Source organism: Bufo bufo, chromosome 2, assembly GCF_905171765.1.
Source record: "Bufo bufo chromosome 2, aBufBuf1.1, whole genome shotgun sequence".
NCBI classification, from domain to species: domain Eukaryota; kingdom Metazoa; phylum Chordata; class Amphibia; order Anura; family Bufonidae; genus Bufo; species Bufo bufo.
In genome coordinates, this window is record NC_053390.1 from 231,220,032 (window position 1) to 231,246,659 (window position 26,628).

The 26,628-nt window shown below is 46.3% G+C and overlaps 1 protein-coding gene across 1 annotated transcript in view; it reads right to left on the bottom strand.

Moving 5' to 3' along the window:
- The window catches only part of STX2 (syntaxin 2), a 69,621-nt gene extending 50,335 nt beyond the window's left edge, over window positions 1–19,286 (bottom strand). Inside the window, exon 1 of the mRNA XM_040416254.1 lies at window positions 19,128–19,286. Within this exon, the coding sequence (XP_040272188.1) occupies window positions 19,128–19,157 (30 nt within the window). The 5' untranslated portion in view covers window positions 19,158–19,286. The remainder of the gene's footprint in view (window positions 1–19,127) is intronic.
- Window positions 19,287–26,628: the final 7,342 nt, after the last annotated feature.

Consider the following 26,628-nt stretch of genomic DNA (forward strand, 5'->3'; position numbering starts at 1 on the left):
GCTTAATACTTTGGAAGTGCTTACATCCTCCAGTCTTCTTGGGCAAGATGCCATGTGATCTGCACATCTGGATTTGGGGATTTTCTGCCATTCTTCTCTGTAGATCCTCTCAAGCTCTGTCAGGCTGGATGGGACAACCATTTTCAGATATTTGATTGGGTTTAATTCAGGGCTTCAGCTGGGACACTCCAGGACATTCATAGAATTGTCCCTAATCCACCCCTGTGTTGTTTTGGCTGTATGCTTTGGGGTTACTGTCTTATTGAATGGTAAACCTCCAGCCCAGTCTGAGAACCAGAGCACTCTGGACCAGCTTTTCATTAAGAATATCTTAGTATTTTGCTCCATTCAGCTTTCCCTCAACCCTGACCAGTCTCCCTGTCCCAAAAACAAAACAAAAAACAAAAAATAAAGCATGATGCTGCCAGCACCATGCTTCACTGTAGGGATGGTATTGGGCAGTGCCTGGTTTTCTCCAGATATGATGCGTATAATTGAGGCCAAAAAGCTCAATCTTGGTTTCATCAGACGAGAAAATCTTGTTTCCCACAGTCAGAGAGTCCTTGCTTTTTTGCAAACTCCAGGTGGGCTATGATGAGTCCTTTACTGTGGAGGCGTCTTTCTGGCCACTCTGGCATAAAGTTCAGATTGCTGGAATGCTGCAGTGATGGTTGACCTCCTGAAAGTTTCTCCCATCTGCACACAGGATCTTTGGAGCTCAGCCAGAGTGACCATTGGGTTCTTGGCCACCTCTCTTAGTTTGGAGGGATGGCCAGCACTAGGAAGAGTACTAGTTGTTCCAAACTTCTTCCATTTAAGAATTATGGAGGCCACTGTGCTCTTGGGAACTTTCAGCACAACATAATTTTTTTGTACCCTTCTCTACACAATCCTGTCTCAGAGCTCTACAGGCAGTTCTTTCCTCCTCAAGGCTTGGTTTTTGCTCTGATATGCATTGCAGCAGCAAGACCTTATATACACAGGTATATGTCTTTCTAAATCATGTCCAATCAACTGAATTTACCACAGGTGGACTCCAATCAAGGTGTAGAAACATCTCAAAGATGATCAAAAGAAATGGGAGGCTCACAGAGCTACATTTCAAGTGTCATCAAAAGGTTTGAATACTTTTGCCAAATTTTAGGTTTTCCTTTTTAATCAATAAAAAAAAAAAAATCTAACATTCTGATTTCACTTTATGGGGTATTGAGTGCATATTGTTGGGGAAAACGTGACTTTATTACTTTTCTGTCAGCAGTGTTTGCCTCCATTCTAAGGTTGTGTTGACAACTATATGGTTTTTCTTTTGCCACAAGACTAAAAATAACATGTAGTGGATTAGTGGATCCTATTGTTTTCCATTGGATATTTTATTTCTTATAGACTCCGCTGCATTTGTCAAGTGAAGTAAAACAGAAGAAAAACAGCTGGGAGAAAATGAAGTGAGGGTTACTGAATGGAATGTCCTTCCCCAAGGCCTCATCTTTATGTGTCACTGGGAAATACAGCGGCAAGTCGTGTCTGAGCAAGCCAAACTCTGCATGCAGCTTACAATCAACAAGGTGGAAATTTGGACTAAAAGAAAACACCATTGAGCATTGTTGTATAAAATTATAAGAAAACATGGAAAATCTAACTTCGTCACAACAACTGCTGAGGTGGTGATTTATTCCACGAGGAGCAGAGAACGGAAAGGAAAAAAAAAATATTAAAAAAAAATATGCTTTAAGTTGCAGAACCTGCTACATAAAACACGTTATCCCTCTAATCACCAGAACGTACAAGCACAGATGTCACTGTACTTCAGGCTTGTACTATTTTCAGCAATGTATAAAAGTTAAAAAGTTGCAGAATTAACCAAAGCACTGACAAAAAGAAAGAAAATAATTGTTTTCTGTACAGTGAAGATCTTGTGTGGCTTCAAAGTACTTGAATACTCCCCCACCAGCCTCTGCTTCCTCTTCCAGAGGGGATGTTTTCACACAGGAGCTTGTGATTGGATGCAGCGATCACATGTCCTCTGACACGTCATAGCTGGACAGGAAGTAGAGGGCGGTGAGGTATGGGGCAGCATCGGAACGGGAGCATCAGGGGGATCAAAGATTAGCTGAGGTACGATTCAGTTTTCCATATTTTCTGCCTGGAAAACCCTTTTAAAAAAGAGTTGTCTAAATGTTTTATACTGATGACCGATCCCCAGGAGGGTTCCAACTTTCAGCACCCTTGCCGATCAGCTGTTTGAAGAGGCCACAGCTCAGTTCTATTTCCAAGAGCTGCGATACCAAGTACATCTGCCATTGAATGGACAACACTGCATGTGGTAAGCTGCGAGGAGGCCGTAGCGCTAGCAGGAGGAATACACCTGTTTAAACAGCTGATCGGGGGGGTGGAGGGTGCTGGGAGTCGGAATCTCATCCCACTGATGACCTATCCTCAGAATAGGTTATCAGTATAAAACATTTGGAAAACCCCTTTAACTACAGGATTAAAAAAAATATAAGAGGAAATTAAGAAAATCTTCTGATCAAGAATTTATACTGTAGATGCGATAGCACATGGGTGGATATAGGGCGACACATCCGGCGTGAGAAGGCCGTACCGTTATACGTAGGAGAATGATCATGTAAGCGTTGCACATCCCGGTGTAATTGCAGGGTTATGGGGCAAGCTGTCATTTTTCTACTGCATTAGAAGCCAGCGGGGACTATTGATTTCCTATTACAACATCATTATGGCTTCTTTTCATGAGGCTCCAAAATAGGTTATGAATTAGAGGAGGAAGTATCGGAGCATTTACAAGAGAAACTCAACCACGTTTCCTGGAGACAGAACCACTCCGACACGTGAACGATGTCCTTTTACCGGGGGTTAAACCTGTACAAAGAAGAACACTGAAGAAACTTTAAAGTGGTTGTAATTTTTACAGGTGAAACATATGAAATAAATGTATTCCACCTGTAAACGTCGCAACCGCACAGCAAAACCGCACAGTAACCGCCATGTGTGAATACACCCTTAGATCCAGTCACCTGCAGCCCGAAAGGCCAGTGAGGAATTTCTGAAGACTGCTGTTTTATATGTCCTGATCTTATCTGTGCTGCAGTGAGATGTGCTGAATTTATTAAGAGACATGACGACGTGCACCAGCTGCCATAGCCTTCAGGTGCAATGTATACCAATTATCTGGTGTAAGGAATGTTAAATCTGTCAAGCTGGGTAGGCGCCGATCCTCCCACCTGTTAAAGAAATTGAGGATAAAAATGAAGTGCAGCATATACAGGCAAAAAGTTGCAAATTAATGTGCATAATGGGGCTTGCACAAAAATATACAACACGTTTGGCATCGCTTTTCTGATGAGGCAGTCGTAAAGGCAGTTTCAAACAAGCATGTTCACCGCAGGAAACACACTCCGTGTGGGCGGGGCGATTTCCCAGACTGCACAGCATTATAATGATTTATAATGCTGTGCGTCTCTGCCCGACCTCAGCTGTAACGATTTATAATGCTGTGCGTCTCTGCCCGACCTCAGCTGTAACGATTTATAATGCTGTGCGTCTCTGCCCGACCTCAGCTGTAACGATTTATAATGCTGTGCGTCTCTGCCCGACCTCAGCTGTAACGATTTATAATGCTGTGCGTCTCTGCCCGACCTCAGCTGTAACGATTTATAATGCTGTGCGTCTCTGCCCGACCTCAGCTGTAACGATTTATAATGCTGTGCGTCTCTGCCCGACCTTAGCTGTAACGATTTATAATGCTGTGCGTCTCTGCCCGACCTCAGCTGTAACGATTTATAATGCTGTGTCTCTGCCCGACCTCCACTGTAACGATTTATAATGCTGTGTCTCTGCCCGACCTCCACTAACAATTTATAATGCTGTGCGTCTCTGCCAAACCTCAGCTGTAACGATTTATAATGCTGTGCGTCTCTTCCCGACCTCCACTGTAACGATTTATAATGCTGTGCGTCTCTGCCCGACCTCCGCTGTAACGATTTATAATGCTGTGTCTCTGCCCGACCTCCACTAACGATTTATAATGCTGTGCGTCTCTGCTCGACCTCAGCTGTAATGATTTATAATGCTGTGCGTCTCTGCCCGACCTCAGCTGTAACGATTTATAATGCTGTGCCTCTAAGCCTGACCTCCGCTGTAATGAGCTGTACTCACAGGCGATGTGCTTGGATTCCCATATTGTTGAATGGATTAGGCAGTGGCTGAGGGACAGACAACAGAGGGTTGTAGTCAATGGAGTATATTCAGACCATGGTCTTGTTACCAGTGGGGTACCTCAGGGATCTGTTCTGGGACCCATATTGTTTAATATCTTTATCAGCGAAACTGCAGAAGGCCTCGATGGTAAGGTGTGTCTTTTTGCTGATGACACAAAGATATGTAACAGGGTTGATGTTCCTGGAGGGATACCCCAAATGGAAAAGGACTTAGGAAAACTAGAGGAATGGTCAAAAATCTGGCAACTAAAATTTAATGTTGATAAGTGCAAAATAATGCACCTGGGGCGTAAAAACCCAAGAGCAGAATATAAAATCTGTGATACAGTCCTAACCTCAGTATCTGAGGAAAGAGATTTAGGGGTCATTATTTCAGAAGACTTAAAGGTAGGCAGACAATGTCATAGAGCAGCAGGAAATGCTAGCAGACTTCAATAGGGCCATGTCCTGATTTTAAAGACAAGTACAGGACAGGTTTAATTTTTTTGTTGAGCCGTGCAGTGGAAGAAAAAGGGCCCTATAGAAATGAACAGGACAGAAATGAACGGGGCATCTAATCCGCAAAATAACGGATCGGCATTTTTGCGGACCGCATACGGCCATCTGAATGAGCCCTTACACTGTGGTTTTTCCATAGGAAAAAATAAATAAAAAAATCTGCATCTGTTCTAGCGTTAGGCAATATACCAGTATATATGATGTACCGCAGTATTAAAGGGAACCTGTCACCGGGATTTTGTGTATAGAGCTGAGGACATGGGTTGCTAGATGGCCGTTAGCACATCCACAATATCAGTCCCCATAGCTCTGTGTGCTTTTATTGTGTAAAAAAATCGATTTGATACATATGCAAATTAACCTGAGATGAGTCCTGTCCCTGACTCATCTCACATACAGGACTCATCTCAGGTTAATTTGCATATGTATCAAATCAATTTTTTTACACAATAAAAGCACACAGAGCTATGGAGACTGGATATTGCAGATGTGCTAGCGGCCATCTAGCAACTCATGTCCTCAGCTCTATACACAAAATCCCAGTGACAGGTTCCCTTTAAGAAACAGCAATATCGTAGATTCTTAATTACCATAGTATTTTTGTGACGTCACACCTGATTCTGCCATGAGGCAGGGGGGCAGCAGTTCACTACGGGGCATGGGAGCCTTAAGCTCCCGTCCCCACAGGCCTCCTGTGCCGGGTCATGGGTGGCTCGATGAAGTAGGCACGTGAACACATCACAGGAGGTTGCAGTTAGGGTTGTTTCGGGTATCGAACTTTCGATATCGATACGATACCGGGATTTGTCTTTTACCGATACTAGGCTGTGCTACTGCACAGCCCAGTATCAGAGAGTATGGATCGCGCTGCTCTCAGCAGCACAGGGAAGAAGGAAGCAGTCTCTGCCTCCCCCCTGTGCTGCTGCCTCCAATGAGAGCGCAGAGGGGAGGGGCTGTGGCCAATGCGCCACCAATGATAACTAACGTTTAATACATTACAAATGCAGGCGGTGGCAGAAACACATTGCCGGCACCCTGCCTCTGACAGGGCGCTGCGATCCACGGCAGTTAACCCCTCAGGTGCAGCACCTGAGGGGTTAATTGCAGCTGATCGCAGCACCCTGTCAGAGGTTGGGTGCTGGCAATGTGTTTCTGTCGCCGGCTGTATTTGTATATTAAACATTAATTATCATTGGTGGCGCTATGGGCCGGACGTTCCATAAAATGCGGAATGTACACGGCTTTTTTGGGCATTTTATTTTATGTGTGGTATCGAATGGTATCGAGTATCGCAATACTTTTTTATAGTATCGAAAAGGAATCAAAATTTTGGCATCGAAACAACCCTAGTTGCAGTGATGTCATTGAAACTGCCTGCACCGGGAAGGGGCAACTCAGGCGTTGTGGCCTGAAGAAAGCAGTGGCCTGCATCGCAGATGGACAAAGGAGAGTATAATTTTATTATATTTTTTTTATATATCTATGGGCACTACTGGGCGAAATACTGGTGGGAGAGCACATTAGATATGAATATATTATACATTCTTACACATTATATATGGGGTCATTATACTGTGGGGTAGTACATTATATAAATGGGAACACTATAGGGGGGTATTAATGCCCTATGGGGGCATTATTAATATTGAGGGTACTGTGGGGGCATTATTATTCAGCACAATATGGAGGGCAATACTATTATTAGGGTTGCTATTGGGGGTACTGTAGGGGGCACTATTACTAGTGATGAGCGAAGTTTTGAAAAATTTGATTCGGCAGCTTTGCCTAACTTCGTCACGAACCGCTTTTCATTGTATGGAGCAGGTGCAATGACTGCCACCCCTTGTCACATTAAGGTGCTCGGGGGTTAAAAAAATAAAATAAAATTATACTTATCTCATCCACCTGATCACGGAGAGGCTGTCCTCTCCCATCTTAATTGAAGAAACCCCGCCAAAGCTGGCAGCCGGCGAGCGCCCTTCACTCACTGCGCCTGCACCGAATACTGAACAGCGCGAGATTTACACTGCAGACAGGGAGGTAGGAGACCAATGCTGCCTGCCCCTGTCAATCAAATGTAGCAGGGCGTGGCCAGAGGTGAGAGAACAGAGCCTCTAGGAGCAGGAGCAACGCCCCCCTGCACCTAGAGGCTAATTATCATATTATAAAAGTTAGTTTTTCTCAATAACGGCGGCAGGCAGTGAGATGGCACTAATATAGTTATGTTCAGCTGACATTAATACATTGCTAATGTCAGCCAGGTTAATAACCATTTTTCAGGTGATAGAAACCCTTTAAGGCCTCATGCACACAACCGTATTTTTGGTCCACATTCATTTCTAAATCCATGTTCTCAGTCCTTATTACATGGTGTGGGGCATCAGTGCCACAAAAAGACAACTATAATGTATGGGGGCAATGCCAAAGACATCTTACTGTACAAGACCCATACATTATAATGTCTCCTTGTTGTCCCCGTACAGTATAATATCCCCTTATGGCCCTCATACTATGGGGGCAACAAATAGACATTACTGTATACTGTATGGGGGCAACAAGGAGACATTATAAAGTATGGGGCTATAAGTTAAAGCCTTCAAATAGTATAATGTCTCCTGGTAGCTCACCGATCTATAGAGTATAATGTCTTGTTGTGGTCCCAAGTGTTTTTGCTTTAAAATAGGTATCCATCGTGATTTATATCATCATTGCTATACATTTCTTAATATCGTTATTGTGGGAATATATTTGAGATCGCCCACATTGCAGATTTAGACAAATTAAACAATGCAAATTGTAAATTTGGCCCAATATTTTGAGTCAGACCAAACCAGTCTTAGGCCTCTCTCACACATTAGTGGATCACAGAAGAGTGCTGTGTGCGCTCTCTACGGACAACACGCGTACCCATTGATTTATTTAGTTGATCTCGTTTACTTCCACTACACGGAGACATGCAATACTGTGTTCCGTGATGTGGACTAAGTCTATGGGTCCATGCAAACTACTGACAGAACAAAGAGGGCATCAGAGTTCTGTCAGTGATTTTCACAAACCATTGGTAGGAGATGCTCTGGAAACTAATTTACAGCCTAGTAGTGTATGTGGAAAATGGATGACACACGGGGTGCAACAAAACTCCAGTGCCGTTGTGGAGGCTATTGGAAAATTAAATTACTGGTAAGAGTAATTTAACTCTTTTCCCCGCCGCCTCCACAACGGCACTCACAGAAGGAGTAACAGAGAAAAAACGATTTTTTTGGGTGGGACTACCGCAGATAATACTTTTCTGGCAAAAGATAAATCATAAATATGGAGTACATCCAGTTTGTAATGTCTGAAAAAAATACTAGGGTTTGCCCAAGTGGCTGCCCTGCATATTTGATCCACAGATGCAGAGGCATATTCTGCCCATCAGGCAGAAATTGCCCTAGTAGACTGTGCCTTTATCCCTTTAGGGGGAGTCAAGTCCTTCTGAATGTAGCAGAATTCAAATGGTATTTCTTATCCATCTTGCGATGGTAGTCTTGCTTGCTGCAGATCCTTTATGGTGACCCCGATACTGCAGAAGATGGACCATGGAGATGCAAGATAGAGTTTCTGAATTCTTTGGGGACGTCTAAGTAAGTTAGTATGCATCTTCTTACATCCAGATTATGATATTTGTTATCTCATTCTGAGGATGGATCTGGACAAAAGGAAGGTAGAGATACCTCCTGCTGTTGATGGAATCTGGAAACAACTTTTGGCAAAAACATCGGAGTATGCCTTAGAATAATGCTGTCTTCTAAGACAGAGATAAGGTGGTCTGCAGGAAAAGGCCTGGATTTCCCCAACTCTTCTAGCCGATGTAATTGCCAATAAAAAGGTGGTTTTAAATGTCAGAAGTTTTAGAGGAATATTCTGTAAGGGTTCAAAGGGCGTATCCATCAGAACATCAAGAACCAGATTTAAATCCCAAGGAGGTATATTAGAGTGGACAAATGGAAATAGTCTTGTTGTCCCTTTTAGGAATCGTCTTATTAGGGGTAGATCTTGTAGAACTTGCATCTTAAGGGTGCTTGGTCTGAGCCCTTTATCTAGACCTGCTTGTAGGAATTCCAGTATTAGGGGAATATCCGGATCTCGATAGTGACACCATTTATTTCCTGCAAATTTTAAGAAGGCTTTCCATGTTCTTCTGTAGATCTTGGACGAAGTGTCCTTTTTACTCAACAGAAGGGTGGATACTACAGGATCTGACAGACCCTTTTGTTTCAATATAGCTTGTTCAGTCTCCAAGCTGTTAGGAGTAATTGAAACACACATGGATGAGATACCGGACCCTGAGGCATGCCTGGATATGATGGGAGAATCCAGAATTCCCCAGCTATGAGGTCGGAAAGAAGGGGAAACCAGGATCTTTTGGGCCATCAGAATCATCTGCACTTTTTCTTCTATCGCCTTCATCAGCACTCTCGGTATTGAGAGTGCCCACAAAAAACAGCTGATCCTTTAAGAAGAGGGAGCAGAATTTTTCTACTTGTTTGTTCTTTTGGTTTTCAAAGCGGTGGAATAGTCGGACAGAATTTTTACATGATGGGATTTTACAGTTGATTTTAGATTTGAAGATGCTTCTGCCATTTTTCTTTTTACACCAAACTCCTTGTATTACCTGATCTTTGGTGTTGCCTCCCCATCCGTGATTGCTGGCGTCGGTAGAAATAACGACTTGATATGTGTGTCGCCCAAATACTCCTGACTGAAGATTTCTTCTTAACCACAGGAGAGACTGCTTTACCTTTAAAAGGAACTTTTATCTTCTTGTCTAGGGTATTCTGATTTCCATCCCAGTTCTCCAGGAGAAATGATTGTAGTGGCCTTGTGTGGTGTTGGGCCCACTGCACTGCTGGAATTGTGGACATCAAATGGCCTAAAAGCGTCATGATGTCTCTGAAGGATACTGTTCTGGAGTTGCAAAACAGAGAGATCTTTGGAGATAGAGAAATCTGTTTTTCTAGAGGGAAAAAAAGACATGGAGATTGTGTGAGTTTAACTTGACCCCCAAAAATATTTTCTCTCTGCTGGGAACTAAGTCTGACTTTTCTTTTAGTAACCAGCCCAATTCCTGCAACTTATTTTGAACAATCTGTAGATATAACTGGAGAATTTGGAGGGACGGAGCTGCAAAAAAAAATAAAAAATCGTCCAGATACGGAATGATTAAGATACCTGAAGGTGAAGGTGACGGTGACTTGTCACTTCTGGCATGATCTTTGAAAAAAATTCTGGGGGCTGAGGACAACCCAAAGGGAAGGGCCTGAAACTGAAAGTGACGCTTCTCTCATTTCAGAAATATCGCCAGTCTGAGATATTTCTGATAGTTTTTGTGAATGGGCACATGGTAATATGCATTGGAAAGGTCGAGAGTTACCATGTAGGAGTCTTGAGTCAGGAGATTTACCTTTAACCTGATTGTCTCCATCTTGAATTTTTTGTAGGCTATGCTCTTGTTCAACCTTTTCAGGTTTATTATTACTCTAAGAGTTGTTTGGTTTTCGAACTAAAAAGACTGGAGTATAAAACCCTGTTCCCTCCTGATCTTTTGGTATCGGAATTATGACTTGTTTTTGTAGCAGCAATATTATCTCCGATTCCAGAGCCTGCTGTTTTTTTAGTCGACTCAAAGGCTTGTTGCTGGTGTAGAAATCTCTGGGAAGAGTAGCGAACTCTAGCTTGTAACCTTCTCTTATGGTATTTCTTACCCAAAGGGAGGTAGAAATGTTGTCCCAGGCTGAGGCAAATCTTTTAATCTGCCTCCTACCTTAAATATGGCGTCATTGTGAAGACTTTGCAGTGGTTTCTGGGGTGAACAAAAAAGCTTTCCCCTTTCCTCTTGAGGATTGCCATCTTTAGAGATGTCTTCCCGCCTCTGATCTGATCCTTTTTTGGCTCCTAAAGGACAGTCTCTGTTGGAAAAAACTTGAGTCTGAAGGGAAACCTTTCTTCCCGTCTGATGCCTTCTACAAAATGTCATCTAAGGCTGAACCAAACAACTTATCCCCCTCACACGGAATGGAGCACAGACAAATCTTCGAGGTAGCATCCCCGGGCCAGGTTCTGAGCCATACAGCTCTACGAATGGCATTTGATAAGACAGCAGACCTAGCCAAGAGCGTTACTAGATCCGCCGAGGCATCTGACAAAAAAATTTGAGGCCTTCTTCAAAATAGGGATAGAGGCCAGGATCTCCTCTCTGGGGATACCTGCCGCCAGTTGTTCCTCCAGCTGGGTTAACCAGACCGATAATGATCTGGAGGTACAGGTAAGGCTACTTTCACACTAGCGTTCGGGGCTCCGCTTGTGAGTTCCGTTTGAAGGCTCTCACAAGCGGCCCCGAACGGATCCGTCCAGCCCTAATGCATTCTGAGTGGATGCGGATCCGCTCAGAATGCATCAGTCTGGCACTGTTTGTCCTCCGCTCCGCTCAGCAGGCGGACACCTGAACGCAGCTTGCAGCGTTCGGGTGTCCGCCTGGCCGTGCGGAGGCAAACGGATCCGTCCAGACTTACAATGTAAGTCAATGGGGACGGATCCGTTTGAAGATGACACAGTATGGCTCAATTTTCAAACGGATCCGTCCCCCATTGACTTTCAATGTAAAGTCAAAACGGATCCGTTTGCATTATCATGAACAAAAAAAAAAATATATATTTTTTTTTGTGCATGGTAATGCAAACGGATCCGTTCTGAACGGATCTAAGCGTTTGCATTATAGGTGCGGATCCGTCTGTGCAGATACCAGACGGATCCGCACCTAACGCAGGTGTGAAAGTAGCCTAACCGCTATACTTGGCCTCAGCATAGCTGCGTTTGTCTCCCATGCCTGCTTGAAAAGACCCATGTCCTCAAAAGGTAAAGAAGTCTTTTTTGATATGCGGGCAACTGGAGCGTCGATCTTGGGAACTTTAACTATATTGAGATTCCTATACGTTCTTAAATGTTCATAGTAGCTCTTATTGTTTTTAATAATTTTTCCGTATCTTCGGGAATACAAAAAGGCTTCCCCGATTCGTCCTCAGAAGATTCTGACTCTGCCTGTGAAAATATTTCACCCTCATCGAAGTCTGGATCACATGGGAATTCTGCTATCTGTGATCTCTGTGAGGTTGACGGTTGGGGGTAACCTGGTGGTAATCTTGCATCTATCACCGCTTTTACTGCCTCCTTGATCATATTTCTTATTGATTCTAGGAAGGTTGGCGATTCTTCAGTTACTACTTTGTCTGTACACCTAGGACAAAGCGTCTTTTTAGACTTAGACAGCAGGGATTTTTTGCACATTTTCTCCGTGCCAAATCTCCCCTAGAGGTCATTAGGGTGCTGGCCTCCCTGCCCTATAAAAGTAAGAAAGAATTTTGGGCCGAATTAGCAACTAAGAATTTTAAATGAAGGCTAGCACCAACACCAGTGGGAGAGAGAAACAATATAACTGTGCTCCCTCTTCCCCAAATAGAGGTAACATGTGAGACACAACTGTTAGGAGGAGGCTTACCAGGCTTTGGGCGGCAGAAGGATCCACAGGTCTGCGGGACATGTCAGGAACGTCCAAGGGAGCGGACATGCTGCACATGCAGGACGCTGTCTACTGCATTCCTTGCTCCCGACATTCCTCCGATATCCGCCAGGTCTCTGACGTTATGTGCTGGCGGAAGTGACGCGCAGAGACCTGGCAAAGCACAACTCTGCCCAGAAGTTCCGTCCTGTTAGGCGCATGCAGGCGCGATCCTTTGCTTCCCCAGGTACCGTCACCGGGGAAGCGGATGCCGGGGCTGCCTTCACTGAAGGGCTTACGCCAAAAGGAACGGGACAGAGGCGCCAGGCCCTCTTCAATCCCCGTCCCCTGCACAGACCCTCCCGAATGGGGCAAACTGACAAGCCGTGCAAAACTTCATTTGTACTCCCGACACTGCAGAAGCGGTTCCCACGCGATCCCTTGAGGACAGGAAACAACAACTGAAGCAGGTAAAGGGAGGGGGCCTTTTAAATTTGAGCTTCTACGTTGTTTCCTGTCCTGGGGAGGCGGGGACACCCTTCTGTGAGTACACATTCACTGTATACATCTCTTCAGATTCAGATTTTTCACCAGAGGCAAAATACACAGATGTGTATCCTGGCTGAGGAGAGACCAGAGCCCCCAAAGAGGACTCCTACAGGCTAGGAGTGAAACATGATCGATTACTGCCCCTCCCCCACACTCTGGGAAAAGAGACAGAACTTTGTTCTCCAGGGTGCAGAGGAGTCTTGGTAGATAAGTGACTGAGACGCAGAGATTTCTTTTTTTTTTTTTTTTTTTTACACAATCTGTGGCATTCAACATGTATTGCGGCTGAAAACTGCAGACTGCTGTATAGTCAAACAGCTTTAGGTTATTTCCACATCTCATGGCACCAATGACTCTGAAGCTTGTCCTGGGCAGAGACTGGCACTGCTGAGAACGGGAGGAGCGTGTATGCTCAATACTGGAGTGTGTAAAGGGATGCTGAACCATCGGCCACAGGTTTATCAAGAATTGTCACCCATAGAAACCAATTACAGCGCAGCCATGGGCAGCAAACTGTTTTTCTTTTAGACGGTAAAAAAATATATATATATATTAATCATACCATGAGAACGCATAGCATCTCCTGACATGTCTTTCCATGCACAGTCTGACACTATCCAGTCAGTGCTGCGACTGTCAGACTGAGCAGGGACACACCTAATTGGTAACACCCATCTGGACCTTCATTGCAAACTGCTAGCAATTCTTTCAGAACTTCTAGCAGGAATAATAAAGGAATGGCACATCACAGAGTCATAAGAATAATGCTCCTGACTTATTAGATGGAGAATGCAAGCAGTTACTTCAGCAGACATGTCAGGAGCGGTGACGGGTCCCCTAGTGCCTTATCACTCTGCACAAGAAAGCATAAGGTACACAACATGCCCAGTCCTCCTGTGCCTGCGTACAGCGAGCAGCTTTAGACAAGTGTATCTGTGGTCTGTAACCCTCTTTTCCTCCCACTACTAAAAAAAACTATTGAACTGAATGTAAACAGATGGACAAAGCAAACAATTTCCTCTAGCAAAGGATTTCCTTTTCCTTCTACTCAGGTCAGTTTCCAATTGTCACAGAAAACATTTTTTACCGAGACACACGCTCCTCAACACTGGAACTGCAACTCCAAGAAGGAAACGTCATGGAATTATGGGAATCACAGGATGGATAGACAGGTTAAAAATCTCTCAATGTATTCAGTATGAGCGCCACTCACAGATAAACCCGCACTGCCACGCTTTGACATGTTATCAATGGTTGTCTGAGGAATGTTCTGCCACGCCAAAAGAGCTTGAGCCCCAAATCATCAAGATCTCCAGCTGGCACCTCCCTACGTAATTGTCAACCAATGCCGCCCCAGATGTGCTTGATGGGAGACACTGCAGGCAATGGTAGCACGTTTAGGCCATGCAGGCTGCTCACAGTAGCACGAGCAACATGCGGTCTGGCTTGATTGGTTGAAATACGGCTCCTGGGACACTTTGGAGAAATGGCCGAACCACTGGTTCCATGACCAAAACAATGTAACGCTGAGCTGTTTGTGTACCGGACATGAAGACTGGAGGAATCAGCTACCGTACACTGTGTCATCTCACATCAGAATGCCAAGAGTAGGACCAGAGGGACGTTCCCTTGTGAAGGCCTCTTCATGGCATTGCCCACGGAGATTGCCATCTTGGGGTTCGTTCACGTCACTGTTTAGCTTTCCCTTCTTATCCATCAGAAGAACAGAAAAAAATGGCTTCTTTATTTGAGCATCCATGAGGATCACTCTGTGTCACTTCTGTCTGTTTGACGTTGGAAAAAGTCCTGCAAAAGTACTTTCCCACCCGTCAAAAATAACTAATCTCAGAAGTGACACAAACTGAATAAAAGAACCCATTTTTTATGTTCTTCTGACAGATCAGAAGGGAAAGCTAAACAGTGATGTGAACCCGGTGTGAGGGTGCACTGACGCCTGCGCTGTGAACTCCGGCAGTCTGTTCTGGTGGAGGAGTTCACTGTATCCAGGATACGTGCCGGCTTTCAGATGGACAGAAAGTACTACATGCGGCATTTTGTGTCTGGCCCCGCCATGATAGTGAATGGGGACCCAGCAGTGCGCGCTGGTATCGGGCTGTACCGGATACAGGGAACTCCGGCAGTCTGTTCCTCTGTCGGAACACAGCGCAGATGTGAACACGGGCTTGCAATGTTGAGGAGTCTATGAAGTGACCAGCCCGTGCACCTGGAGTGAAAAGTGCACCAGCCTCTGACCGGGGTCATTTTCAAGCCTCTTTTCTGCCCGGCCCCCACCACTCCCAAGTGGCAAGGACAGCGGAAAAATGCCCGTGTGACAAAGAATCACAAAAAGGAGTCTTGCAAAAACAGGAGTAGTGATGTTAGTAAATGACCCCCAATAATACCCTCTAATGCAGCAAATTTCTGGGAATGAAAATCAGTCACCTGAATGGAAGTGCTCTGGTGGCACGTGGACTTCTGCAGGCCCCTGTCAACTACCTGCGGCATGTGAAGGCCCCCACGGAGGACCATCTGGCACCTCCTCATTCAGCCTTATTACAAGTCTGAGGCCTTTCTCACAATAACTAAAGCCACTCCAAAATGGCTGCGACCAGCTGCGTCACCATGCCTCCTTCATTGAAACGTGGTGCAGGTCTATGGGGGAGGTGCGATGATGGTCACGTACCCCTCAGTCTGCAGCCATTTATGTTATGGATGGGAGCGCTGTCCAAAGGGGGCAGTATGACGAGAGGTGGGGGGGGGGGGGGGTCACATAATTTCAATTACAGTGAAAACTGCTCCAAATTTGGAATAAAGCTGAGTAAATACAGTACAGTATCATCCTCCGATACCGGTCTGTGTAGTATACACTGCCTGATCACGCATCCATCGGCGCTCGTTTGCACTGGCCTGATTACACAGGGAACTGAATGTGCGAAGAATGATTCGTTCCCCCCTCATTCTGTTCTACTCAATATTACACTGGGGACAATCCGAATCTTTCATCCTGGGGATGAACCTTAAAAAAGGGATAAAAAAGCTGGACAATTCATTTAAGAAGATTGTACAAACTGAGAAAAACATGGCTCCACAGCTCCCCCCCATCCATAGGTTGTGTGTGGCATTACAGCCTAGCCCCATGTACTCCATGGAGACGAGCTGCAATACCAGACATGGACAGGTGTGGTGCTGTACCTGGGACAAAGCAGAGCACACATGTCTTAGGCCTCAGGCTCAGGTATAGGACATATTCTACCCATATGTGGAACGGACGTGGATCATCTGTGTGCTTTCTGCATCCGTATGTCCGTCAACGACCGCGACTTGTTTGGCAGTCAGCAACTTGAAACACGGAACGGGCAGCCCATGATAGAAATGCCTGATTTTGTCTGCAAAATGGACAAGAATAGGACATGTTCTAATTTTTTCTGGGCCACGGAACGGAGCAACGGATGCGGGCAGCACACGGCGTGCCATCCACATCTTTTGTGGCCCCATTGAAGTAAATGGGGACCCAGACAACGGTGGTGCGCATGAGCCCCAAGGCGTCACTGCTCCTAACGATGGGCAATGGCCTTGTAATGTGACACACAACATACCGCCACGCCTCCGTGGCAGAAAATCCACCCCTGATGGACATTGTGGGGCAGGTCATAAATCACGTGACTTTTACTCCATTGACTTTAATGGAAGTCGCGGGCGAAAAGCGACTCGGGCTACTTTCACACCAGTGTTTTTTGCTGTATCCGTCATGGATCAGCAAAACCACTTCCGTTACTGATAATTCAACCGCCTGCTTGTGTTATGAACGGATCCGGTCACATTATCTGTAACATTGCCAAGACGGATCCGTCATGAACTCCATTGAAAGTCAATGGGGGACGGATACATTTTCTATTGTGCCAGAGAAAACGGATCCGTCCCCATTAACTTACACTGTGTGTCCGTCTTGCTCCGCATCACATCGCGGTGGGCATGCAACCAAATGGAACGGAACGGATTCAGTTTTGTTCAGTTCAGTTTTCTCCTCCATTGACAATGAAGGGGGACAAAACAGAAGGGTTTTTCTCCCGCTTATATGACGGATCTCAATAGCAGAAAGGGAGAGTGTAAGGGTACTTTCACACTAGCGTTATTCTTTTCCGGCATTGAGTTCCGTCCTAGGGGCTCAATACTGGAAAATAACTGATCAGTTTTATCCCCATGCATTCTGAATGGAGAGAAATCCGTTCAGGATGCATCAGGACTAGAGAGGAGCGAACTTCTGTTTTAAGTTCGGCGTCTAAAGTTCGGCTTCCGGTTAGCGGAGGATCCCGATATGGATTCCGAATTCCGTTGTGGTCCGTGGTAGCGGAATCAATAATGGTCATTATTGATTCCGCTTCCACGGACCACAACGGAATTCGGAATCCATATCGGGATCCTCCGCTAACCGGAGGCCGAACTTTAGACGCCGAACTTAAAACAGAAGTTCGCTCCTCTCTAATCAGGACGTCTTCAGTTCAGTCATTTTGCCTTTTCAGGACGTAGATAATACTGCAGCATGCTACGGTTGTCGCGCGACACAAAATTCCAAAACACTTGCCGGAATGCCGGATCCGGCAATAATTTACATTGACATGTATTAGTGCCATATCCGGCATTAAGAAACACCTGAAGGACGGATCCCTCTTTCCGGTCTGCGCAAACTGTGAAAAAAATACAAGCGGAGAGACGGATCCGTTCTCGCAATGCATTTGTGAAACGGATCCGGATCCGCTTTCAGTCTCACATCCAGATCGGCGGATCCGGTGGGCAGTTCCGCAAGTGTGAAAGGAGCCCATTCTGTGAAAGTACCCCATTCTGTGAAAGTACCCCATTCTGTGAAAGGACCCCATTCTGTGAAAGGACCCCATTCTGTGAAAGGACCCCATTCTGTGAAAGGACCCCATTCTGTGAAAGGACCCCATTCTGTGAAAGGACCCCATTCTGTGAAAGGACCCCATTCTGTGAAAGGACCCCATTCTGTGAAAGGACCCCATTCTGTGAAAGTACCCCATTCTGTGAAAGTACCCTATTCTGTGAAAGTACCCTATTCTGTGAAAGTACCCTATTCTGTGAAAGGAGCCCATTCTGTGAAAGGAGCCCATTCTGTGAAAGTACCCTATTCTGTGAAAGTACCCTATTCTGTGAAAGTACCCTATTCTGTGAAAGTACCCTATTCTGTGAAAGTACCCTATTCTGTGAAAGTACCCTATTCTGTGAAAGTACCCTATTCTGTGAAAGGAGCCCATTCTGTGAAAGGAGCCCATTCTGTGAAAGGACCCCATTCTGTGAAAGGACCCCATTCTGTGAAAGGACCCCATTCTGTGAAAGTACCCCATTCTGTGAAAGGACCCCATTCTGTGAAAGTACCCCATTCTGTGAAAGTACCCTATTCTGTGAAAGTACCCTATTCTGTGAAAGTACCCTATTCTGTGAAAGGAGCCCATTCTGTGAAAGGAGCCCATTCTGTGAAAGTACCCTATTCTGTGAAAGTACCCTATTCTGTGAAAGTACCCTATTCTGTGAAAGTACCCTATTCTGTGAAAGTACCCTATTCTGTGAAAGTACCCTATTCTGTGAAAGTACCCTATTCTGTGAAAGTACCCTATTCTGTGAAAGGAGCCCATTCTGTGAAAGGAGCCCATTCTGTGAAAGGAGCCCATTCTGTGAAAGGAGCCCAGTCTGTGAAAGGAGCCCATTCTGTGAAAGTACCCTATTCTGTGAAAGTACCCCATTCTGTGAAAGTACCCCATTCTGTGAAAGTACCCCATTCTGTGAAAGTACCCCATTCTGTGAAAGTACCCCATTCTGTGAAAGTACCCCATTCTGTGAAAGTACCCTATTCTGTGAAAGGAGCCCATTCTGTGAAAGTACCCTATTCTGTGAAAGTACCCTATTCTGTGAAAGGAGCCCATTCTGTGCGTCTACCGCCAAGTCACTGTCCGAAAACAGTCGCAAGCTCGCTGTCGCACAATACACGTCGCCGTGCAGCGCTGGACTAAGGGCTCAGACTGAACGGGAGCCGATCTGGCGAGTTCCATGACAGATGTGAACACAGCCCAATGACACTCGGCCGGCAGCGCCACACCTCGGGAAGTCCCGGGCACAGTCCTGCCACCTCCCATGGACTTTGTATGCTGCAGCCTGCTGAGACAGTCCTATGCACATGTCGCACACTGCACAAAAATAACGCCTCATAACCGCACACAACAGTCACCCCACACGGGCGCGTCCATTCCACCGCCCTCCCTCCCAGAACCGTTACTTCCCAGCGTCTCCTCTGCAGCACTTACCGCTGACAGCTCAGTCAGCCGGTCCCTCATGCCCGAACGTTCCGCTCAGCCAGGAGGCTTGTTTACCGGTGTCTGTCCGGAGGGTTACCGCCTACTTCCCTCCGCCCGGTACCACAGCAACCACCGCTGTTGGGAGCAGCAGGAGGGGGGACAGAGGCAATTACGCATGCGCGTTCTCTGCTCCTCTTTTTGCCAAGTCGGAGCTCGGCAAGGGAGAAGGATGAGTAGGCGTGGTCATGTCAGTGTGGGCTGTACCGCACGAGGGCGCTGCAGAGCGGGATTACACCGAGAGCCTGAGGGGATGGAATGAGGAGAAATCCCGGCTGTCAGGGAATGCACGGAGTCAGTGTGTGACCCAGTACGGCTCCGTCCCACACTTCCAAGCCCCACTCTCCGCATTTCTGACAACTTGACAGTTTTTGTTTTCTATTTAAATTGAAATTTTTCAGTAAAAAAATGGGATTAAATAAAAAAGAAAAAATCGCCCTCTGCCTCTCCCCCTTTATCTGACTTCTATAAAAGTAGAACAGGTGCTTCAGAAATAGGCATATGAACAGCCTATTACTTAGGCCGCATGCACACGACCGTGGTGTGTTTTGCAGTCTGCAAATCGCGGATCCGAAAAACACGGATGGCGTCCGTGTGCGTTCTGCAATTTGCGGAACGGCACGGACAGCCTTTAATATAAATGCCTATTCTTGTCCGCAAAGCGCGGACAAGAATAGGACAAGTTATTTCTTTTTTGCGCACCACGGAAAGGAGCAACAGATGCGGCCAGCACACGGAGTGCTGTCTGCATCTTTTGCGGCCCCATTGAAGTGAATGTGTCCACATCCGAGCCGCAAAAACTGCGGCTCGGATGCGGACCAAAACAACGGTCGTGTGCATGAGGCTTTATACTTTCCTTGCTTCCCAGCACCTGCGTTGCTCCTGACCCGCTCCATGGCCGCCACTGCATTTCCCGCGATGCTAGGGAGGCTCATCCCCATTGCGGCTTGCTATTGGCTGCTCCCCTGTCTCCAGATGTTTTGATCCACGCGGTAGGGGAGATGCAGCAGCGGCCCTGTGGGGGTCAGGAGCAACGCGGGTGCCGGGGAACGGGGTAAGTATAATCTATATAAGGGCCCCGGGCATTGGGGGGCATGTGTTAGACTTTGGATAACCCCTTTAAAGGGGTTTTCCGAGTGTTTAATACATACGACCTACCCTCAGTAGGTGATCAGTGGGGGTCCTGTTTGAGGAGGCTGTGGAGCTCCAGAGAGCCCTGTGGCCTCCTCTCAGCTCGCCAAGCACATCACCATCCGTTGTATAGCGGCTGTAAAGCTAGGGAATGTGACTGATGTATGTGACGTCAGCGGCCTAGGAAGAGTGGGGTGCCGGGAGTCATCAGTATCAGGGTGCATTCATATGTATAAGCCTCATTCACACATCAGTGTTCAGTCAGTGATTTCCATCAGTGATTTTGAGCCAAAACCAAGTGTTGGTCCAGAACACAGAACAGGTGCAGATCTTTCCCTTATACCTTCTGTATTTTGGCTCACAACCACTGATAGAAAACACTCACAAAAACACTGATGTGTGAATGAGGCATTATGCGGATCCACAAAAATGATGGATAACATCTGTGTTGCATCCGTTTTTTTGTGGACCAGATGTAACTGCCTATTCTCTTTGGCAAAACAAACAGGAATAGGACATGTTCTATCTTTTTTGCTGGACTGTAGAGCAGACATACATATACATGTTATAGCTCATGTACTCTGTATTGTGTCAACGGTGTCTCCTACCTGTAGTACGGCTGGACTCCTGTATCCTGGCTCACATGCAACAAAATTGAGTGTTGTAAATAGGAGTAATGTAGGAATGATGGAATTCCACACAGAGAATAGGGTCCAACTTGTCTTTACTTGGTGTTATAAGATGCAGCTTGAGATCCATACAATGTTACAGCAATAGTCTTTAGGTCCCAGCAGGTGTTGGCAGTATGTGGCAGGAATTATATATCTATATATTCTGCATCTAGTACATACGCCTTTAAGAATCTGGCAGGTATCTGTCTTCTGCTCTGTCTATGTTCTGCTTGGTTTGGGCCTGACTAGCTGTGGAGGTACTTATCTTCTCCTTGTATTTGGAATCTGTACTTACAGGACTGCTCGCAGGGAATGATGGTGGCGTCCTGGAGATCTGATAGTTCTGAAGTTGGCTGCTTCCTTGTCATCCAGCTGAGGTAAGGAACTCAGGCTGGGAAAGTTGATCTTGGGCCTCAGCAGAGGCTTGGATCCCAGGTTGGGGTCCCTGTTTCTGGGAGCTCCTATTCACACAGCCTACCCCAACAGGGGGTGGCTGGTACACTAACTAGAACTTTCTTTCCTCCCCATGAGGCAGGAAGTGGGAACATTCCACACCTCCTCAGATAGGGAGAACCTTGCCTGGAATGGTCTGTTCTAGTCTAGATATACTAACTGGCTTGGTTCTACTACATATTGCTGCCACCTGCTTGTGTACATGAATATTACAGCATAAATACAATGCAACAGACCTGGAAAATGCACATTATGGGGAAAATGATGAAAACTTATACCAGATGACATTATGCATATACCTAACATTATGAAGCAGGGGAACAGAAGTTTAGTGACATACTTCAGGATGTTACATACCCCGTTACTTTAAGTGAAGCCGTCCTCGGCGCAAGATAGGCGGGGGAGGAGTGAGCTCTGGGTACCCAATTAATACAAAGTGCTGCATGAATTTACATATAATGACATACAAAGACAAAACATTATACGGTTTCCTCGAGGTTCCTGCCCGCTAGCATAAGGTGTCCAACACACAGTTTCCTTATCTTGGTATAACCAGGTAACCTATAACTGCACAAAGCAAAACCTTTACTGACTGACTTTGGATGTTCTGGATCCTTTAAACACCAAAGAAAGCATGGGGGTGTCTTTACTCCGTAATCCCGCCATTATGTAATGGAATGCCCGCAAATGAAAGGGTGGCTTTATCCTGTATTCCCTTCCCTGCATCATAGCCTGAAGAAATTTGGCTTATAGCACGATCACTATGATGTCTATGAGGAAGCTAAGTAGTGGCTCTAAGGTTTGAGGCGCCTTACCTTAGGCAAAAAGGCTCAGAAGGGGAGGTATGCGTCGTCTCCGTGTCTTCTGGCAATGTCACAGGAGGAGGGTCTTTAATCCCTTGCGCTCCTGGAATGAGACACCTCCGGATGGGAACAATCCGGAACATTTAACAAGCGGGAAGGAGCAGCCTAGGGCTTCTAGCGATTCCCAAAGCAGCAGGGGTACCTGTGAAACTAGACCTGTCAGGACTTACCATTTGGTCCTACCCTGGGTACCTGTGGGTATACATCACCGGGTGTAGGCCATTGATGTACAACGTCCATCTGATGACAGTCCGTATAAGGGGGGTGAACAAGAGCTGTAAAAAGGCATACTTTAGGTAAGTGGCTACATTTTTTGTTAAGTGCAATGGTTAAGTGCAATCATTTGGAATAGTGCATAAATTCACATTGTGGCACCTGGAAAGATAATACACACAATGGGCAGGATATCTTGAACGTTATATAACATTTGTAAACTGGTTACAATGGCATAAATTATTAAATAGCATGGCAATTATATGCAAGCTTTTATGTTGCAAACATTTGATAAAATAGTGCAAATTTTATAAGTGCAAGGATAGGCTCAACAATAACTTGAGTGAACCTTATTCCTGGAAGTGCTTAACCACCTCCGGACCGCCGAACGCAGCGACGCGTCCTGGAGGTGGTTGTTTCATTCCGCCTGGACGCGCCGGCGCGTCCTCTCGCGAGACGCAAGATTTCGGTCACAGCCGGCCCACGCATGCGCATCGCGGGCCGGCAAAAGTTCAAGGAGAATTGCATCAGCAACCTGCCAGCCAATGATCGTCGCTGGCAGGTTGCTGATTTTTAAAAAATCGAATCACAAGCAATATAACAGATCATATTAGTAAATATGATCTGTTATATGGCTTCTCTGCTCCTCTGCTGGTCCTTTTCGTCGGTTGGATCCAGCAGAGGAGCAGACTTCACAGTGAGTAGCACCAACACTACACCTTAGCCCCAGATCACCCCCCTGCACCCCAATTAACCCTTTGATCACCCCTTTGATCGCCCCTGTCAATCACTAGTGAAAGACAAAAAGTGATCAGTGTAAACTGTCACTTTTTTTTTCCACTAGTATTGGCTGTTAGGTTTTAGGGATAGTTTAGGCCCCTTGGTTAGGTAGTTTAGCGTCAGTTAGCGCCCAGCCCACCGCACCGCAGTCACTTTTATTCGCTGATTAGCGTATCGCTAATCAGCATTTGTACTTTTATAGTATCTGTAAGTGATCAAAACTGATCACGGTCAGATCTATAATTGTATTAGTGTCACCTTAGCTCGCCCTCCACCCAAAACGCAGTGTTTGCCCGATAAGGCCTGATCGGTCGCCCACACGTGCGTTCACCCACGCCCGCCCCACCGCAGTGACAAAAAATTATTTTTTTTTGATCACTGCACATTCACTTTACACGCACTGCGGCGATAAAAAAATCAGTTTTGATATTTTTTATCAACCGCAGCGGCCTCCGGTACTTCGCTAGCCTCCCCTTTGTAAGACAGGCTTGCTTTTTTTCTTGGGTAGTCTCAGGGAATACCCCTAAATTTAGTAGTCCAAAATGTCAAACAGGGGGTATTCTTCTGAAGAGGCCTACAGGATTCTGACCCAGTCGGATGAGGAATGGGAACCCTCATCTGACGAATCTAGCGGGTCAGAATATGAACCTGTAGAAAGCAGTGGCTCTCTGACCCAAAGTTCGGACGAGGAGGTGGAGGTCCCTGATAGAACCAGGCGTACCAGGCCCCGTGTCGCTAGACCACAGGTTGCGCAGGATCCGCTTCAAGAGCAGCAGAGTGGGGCTGTCGCTGCCGGATCACGTGGTGAGGCATACACCAGCAGCGCAGCCCTTCCTGGACCTAGTACCAGCACTGCCGTACAACATGGTGAAGTAGCGAGCACCAGAAGGGCAGTTGAAGCTGGTACGGTGGCACGTGCAGTAGTTACCCCGTCGCAGCCACCGCACAGACAGGCCCGTAGAGCCCCTAGAATCCCTGAGGTTCTGGCAAACCCTGATTGGCAGTCACCAACTTCAGCCGCACCAGTAGTTCCCCCTTTCACCGCCCAGTCTGGAGTTCGGGTTGAGACAGCTCAGATCGGTTCGGCCCTGGGATTTTTTGAGCTGTTATTGACTGCGGAGCTCTTGGACTTAGTCGTGGCAGAGACAAACCGGTATGCCACACAATTTATAACCGCAAACCCGGGAAGCTATTATGCCCAGCCTTTCCGGTGGAAACCAGTCCAAGTTTCCGAACGTAAAATTTTTCTGGGCCTTCTCCTCAACATGGGTCTAACTAAAAAGCATGAATTGCGGTCATATTGGTCCACGAACCCAATTCATCACATGCCCATGTTCTCTGCTGCTATGTCCAGGACACGATTTGAGACCATCCTGCGTTTTCTGCATTTTAGCGACAACACCACCTCCCGTCCCAGAGGCCACCCAGCTTTTGACCGGCTCCACAAAATTCGGCCCCTCATAGACCATTTCAACCCGAAATTTGCAGATTTGTATACCCCTGAGCAAAACATCTGCGTAGACGAGTCCCTAATACATTTTACCGGGCGCCTTGGCTTCAAACAATACATCCCAAGCAAGCGTGTCCGGTATGGGGTCAAATTGTATAAGCTCTGTGAAAGGGCCACAGGCTATACCCACAAATTTCGGATCTATGAGGGAAAAGATCAGACCCTGGAGCCGGTCGGTTGCCCTGACTACCTGGGGAGCAGTGGGAAGACAGTCTGGGACTTGGTGTCACCCTTATTCGGCAAGGGGTACCATCTTTATGTGGACAATTTTTACACAAGTGTGGCCCTCTTTAGGCATTTGTTTCTAGAACGGATTTGCGCCTGTGGCACCGCGCGAACTAGTCGCGTGGGCTTCCCCCAACGGCTCGTTACCACCCGTCTTGCAAAGGGGGAGAGGGCTGCCTTGTGTAATGAAGAACTGCTCGCGGTGACATGGAGAGACAAGCGTGACGTTTACATGCTCTCCTCCATTCACGCAGACACGACAATCCAAATTGAAAGGGCAACCCGTGTCATTGAAAAGCCCCTCTCAGTCCACGACTATAATGCGCTCATGGGAGGGGTGGACTTCAATGACCAGATGTTGGCTCCCTATTTAGTTTCCCGTAGAACCAGACGCTGGTATAAGAAGGTGTCTGTATATTTAACTTAATTGGCGCTGTATAATAGTTTTGTTCTCTACAGTAAGGCTGGGAGAACACGATCCTTCATCAAATTCCAGGAAGAGAACATCGAGAACCTCCTATATCCAGAAGGTTCCGTGGCCCCATCCACCAGTGTAGTTAGCCGTCTACACGAGCGACATTTCCCCAGTGTCGTTGCTGGTACCTCAACCCAACCGCCACCCCGAAAAAAATGTGTCTGTAGCAGGAGTGGAATAAGGCGTGACACCCGCTATTTCTGTCCTGACTGTCCTGACCACCCTGCCCTATGCTTAGGAGAGTGTTTCTGGAAGTACCACACACAGGTACACCTAGCATAGGGATTGCATCTCACAGGACAGGCACACAGGGCTATTAGGGCCCTTTTACTCACAGCTGCTGCAAACCTCTCCTTTCACCTGGGATAAAGTGCATAACGTACTTCGCCACATCTTTGGGCGATTTGCGCTTTGCACATTGTCCCATGGGGAAGGAGAGGTTTGTTCTATAAAGGTAAAAAAAAACTAAACAAAAAAAAAAAATTACCGGTAAGTAAAAAAGAAGTTAATATGTTCTGTTCTAAAGTTAATAAATTTATTGCGTTGCGGCCTGGTTTTTTCTTTTTTTTACCTTCCAGGTGGACCAACCGATCGACTAGCTGCAGCACTGATGTGCATTCGGACAGAAGCATTGCGCTGCTGTCAGATTACACGCAAGTCGGTGTATGCGGCGCTGCAAGACGAGATTTCTCCTCTGCAGTAAAAGATACGTTTGCCGAGGCATATGAGCTGAGGAGGTGGCGGTGTTCATATACTTTGGCAAACACTTTGTATATATAAAAAAAAAAAAATCCCGGCAATGATTTATTCATCCACATCGATTGATGTGAATGGAGAAATCTGGTTTGCCAGGGCATACGAGCTAAGTGGGTATGGATGTTGGGCGGAGCTCCTATGTCCTGGCAGACGCCTTTCCCCTCCTTTTTCTTTTTTTGGCAGAGATTTTTTCATCCACATTGATCGATGCGAATGAAGAAATCTGTGCCGTTCATTTTTTTCTTTCAGCCCAGAGGCTGAACGAAAAAAAAAAATCTCATTACCTGTATGCTCAATATAAGGAGAATAGCAGAAACTCCTAATGCTGGGCATACATGTAATGATTGCGGAGACCCTCAAATGCCCGGGCAGTACA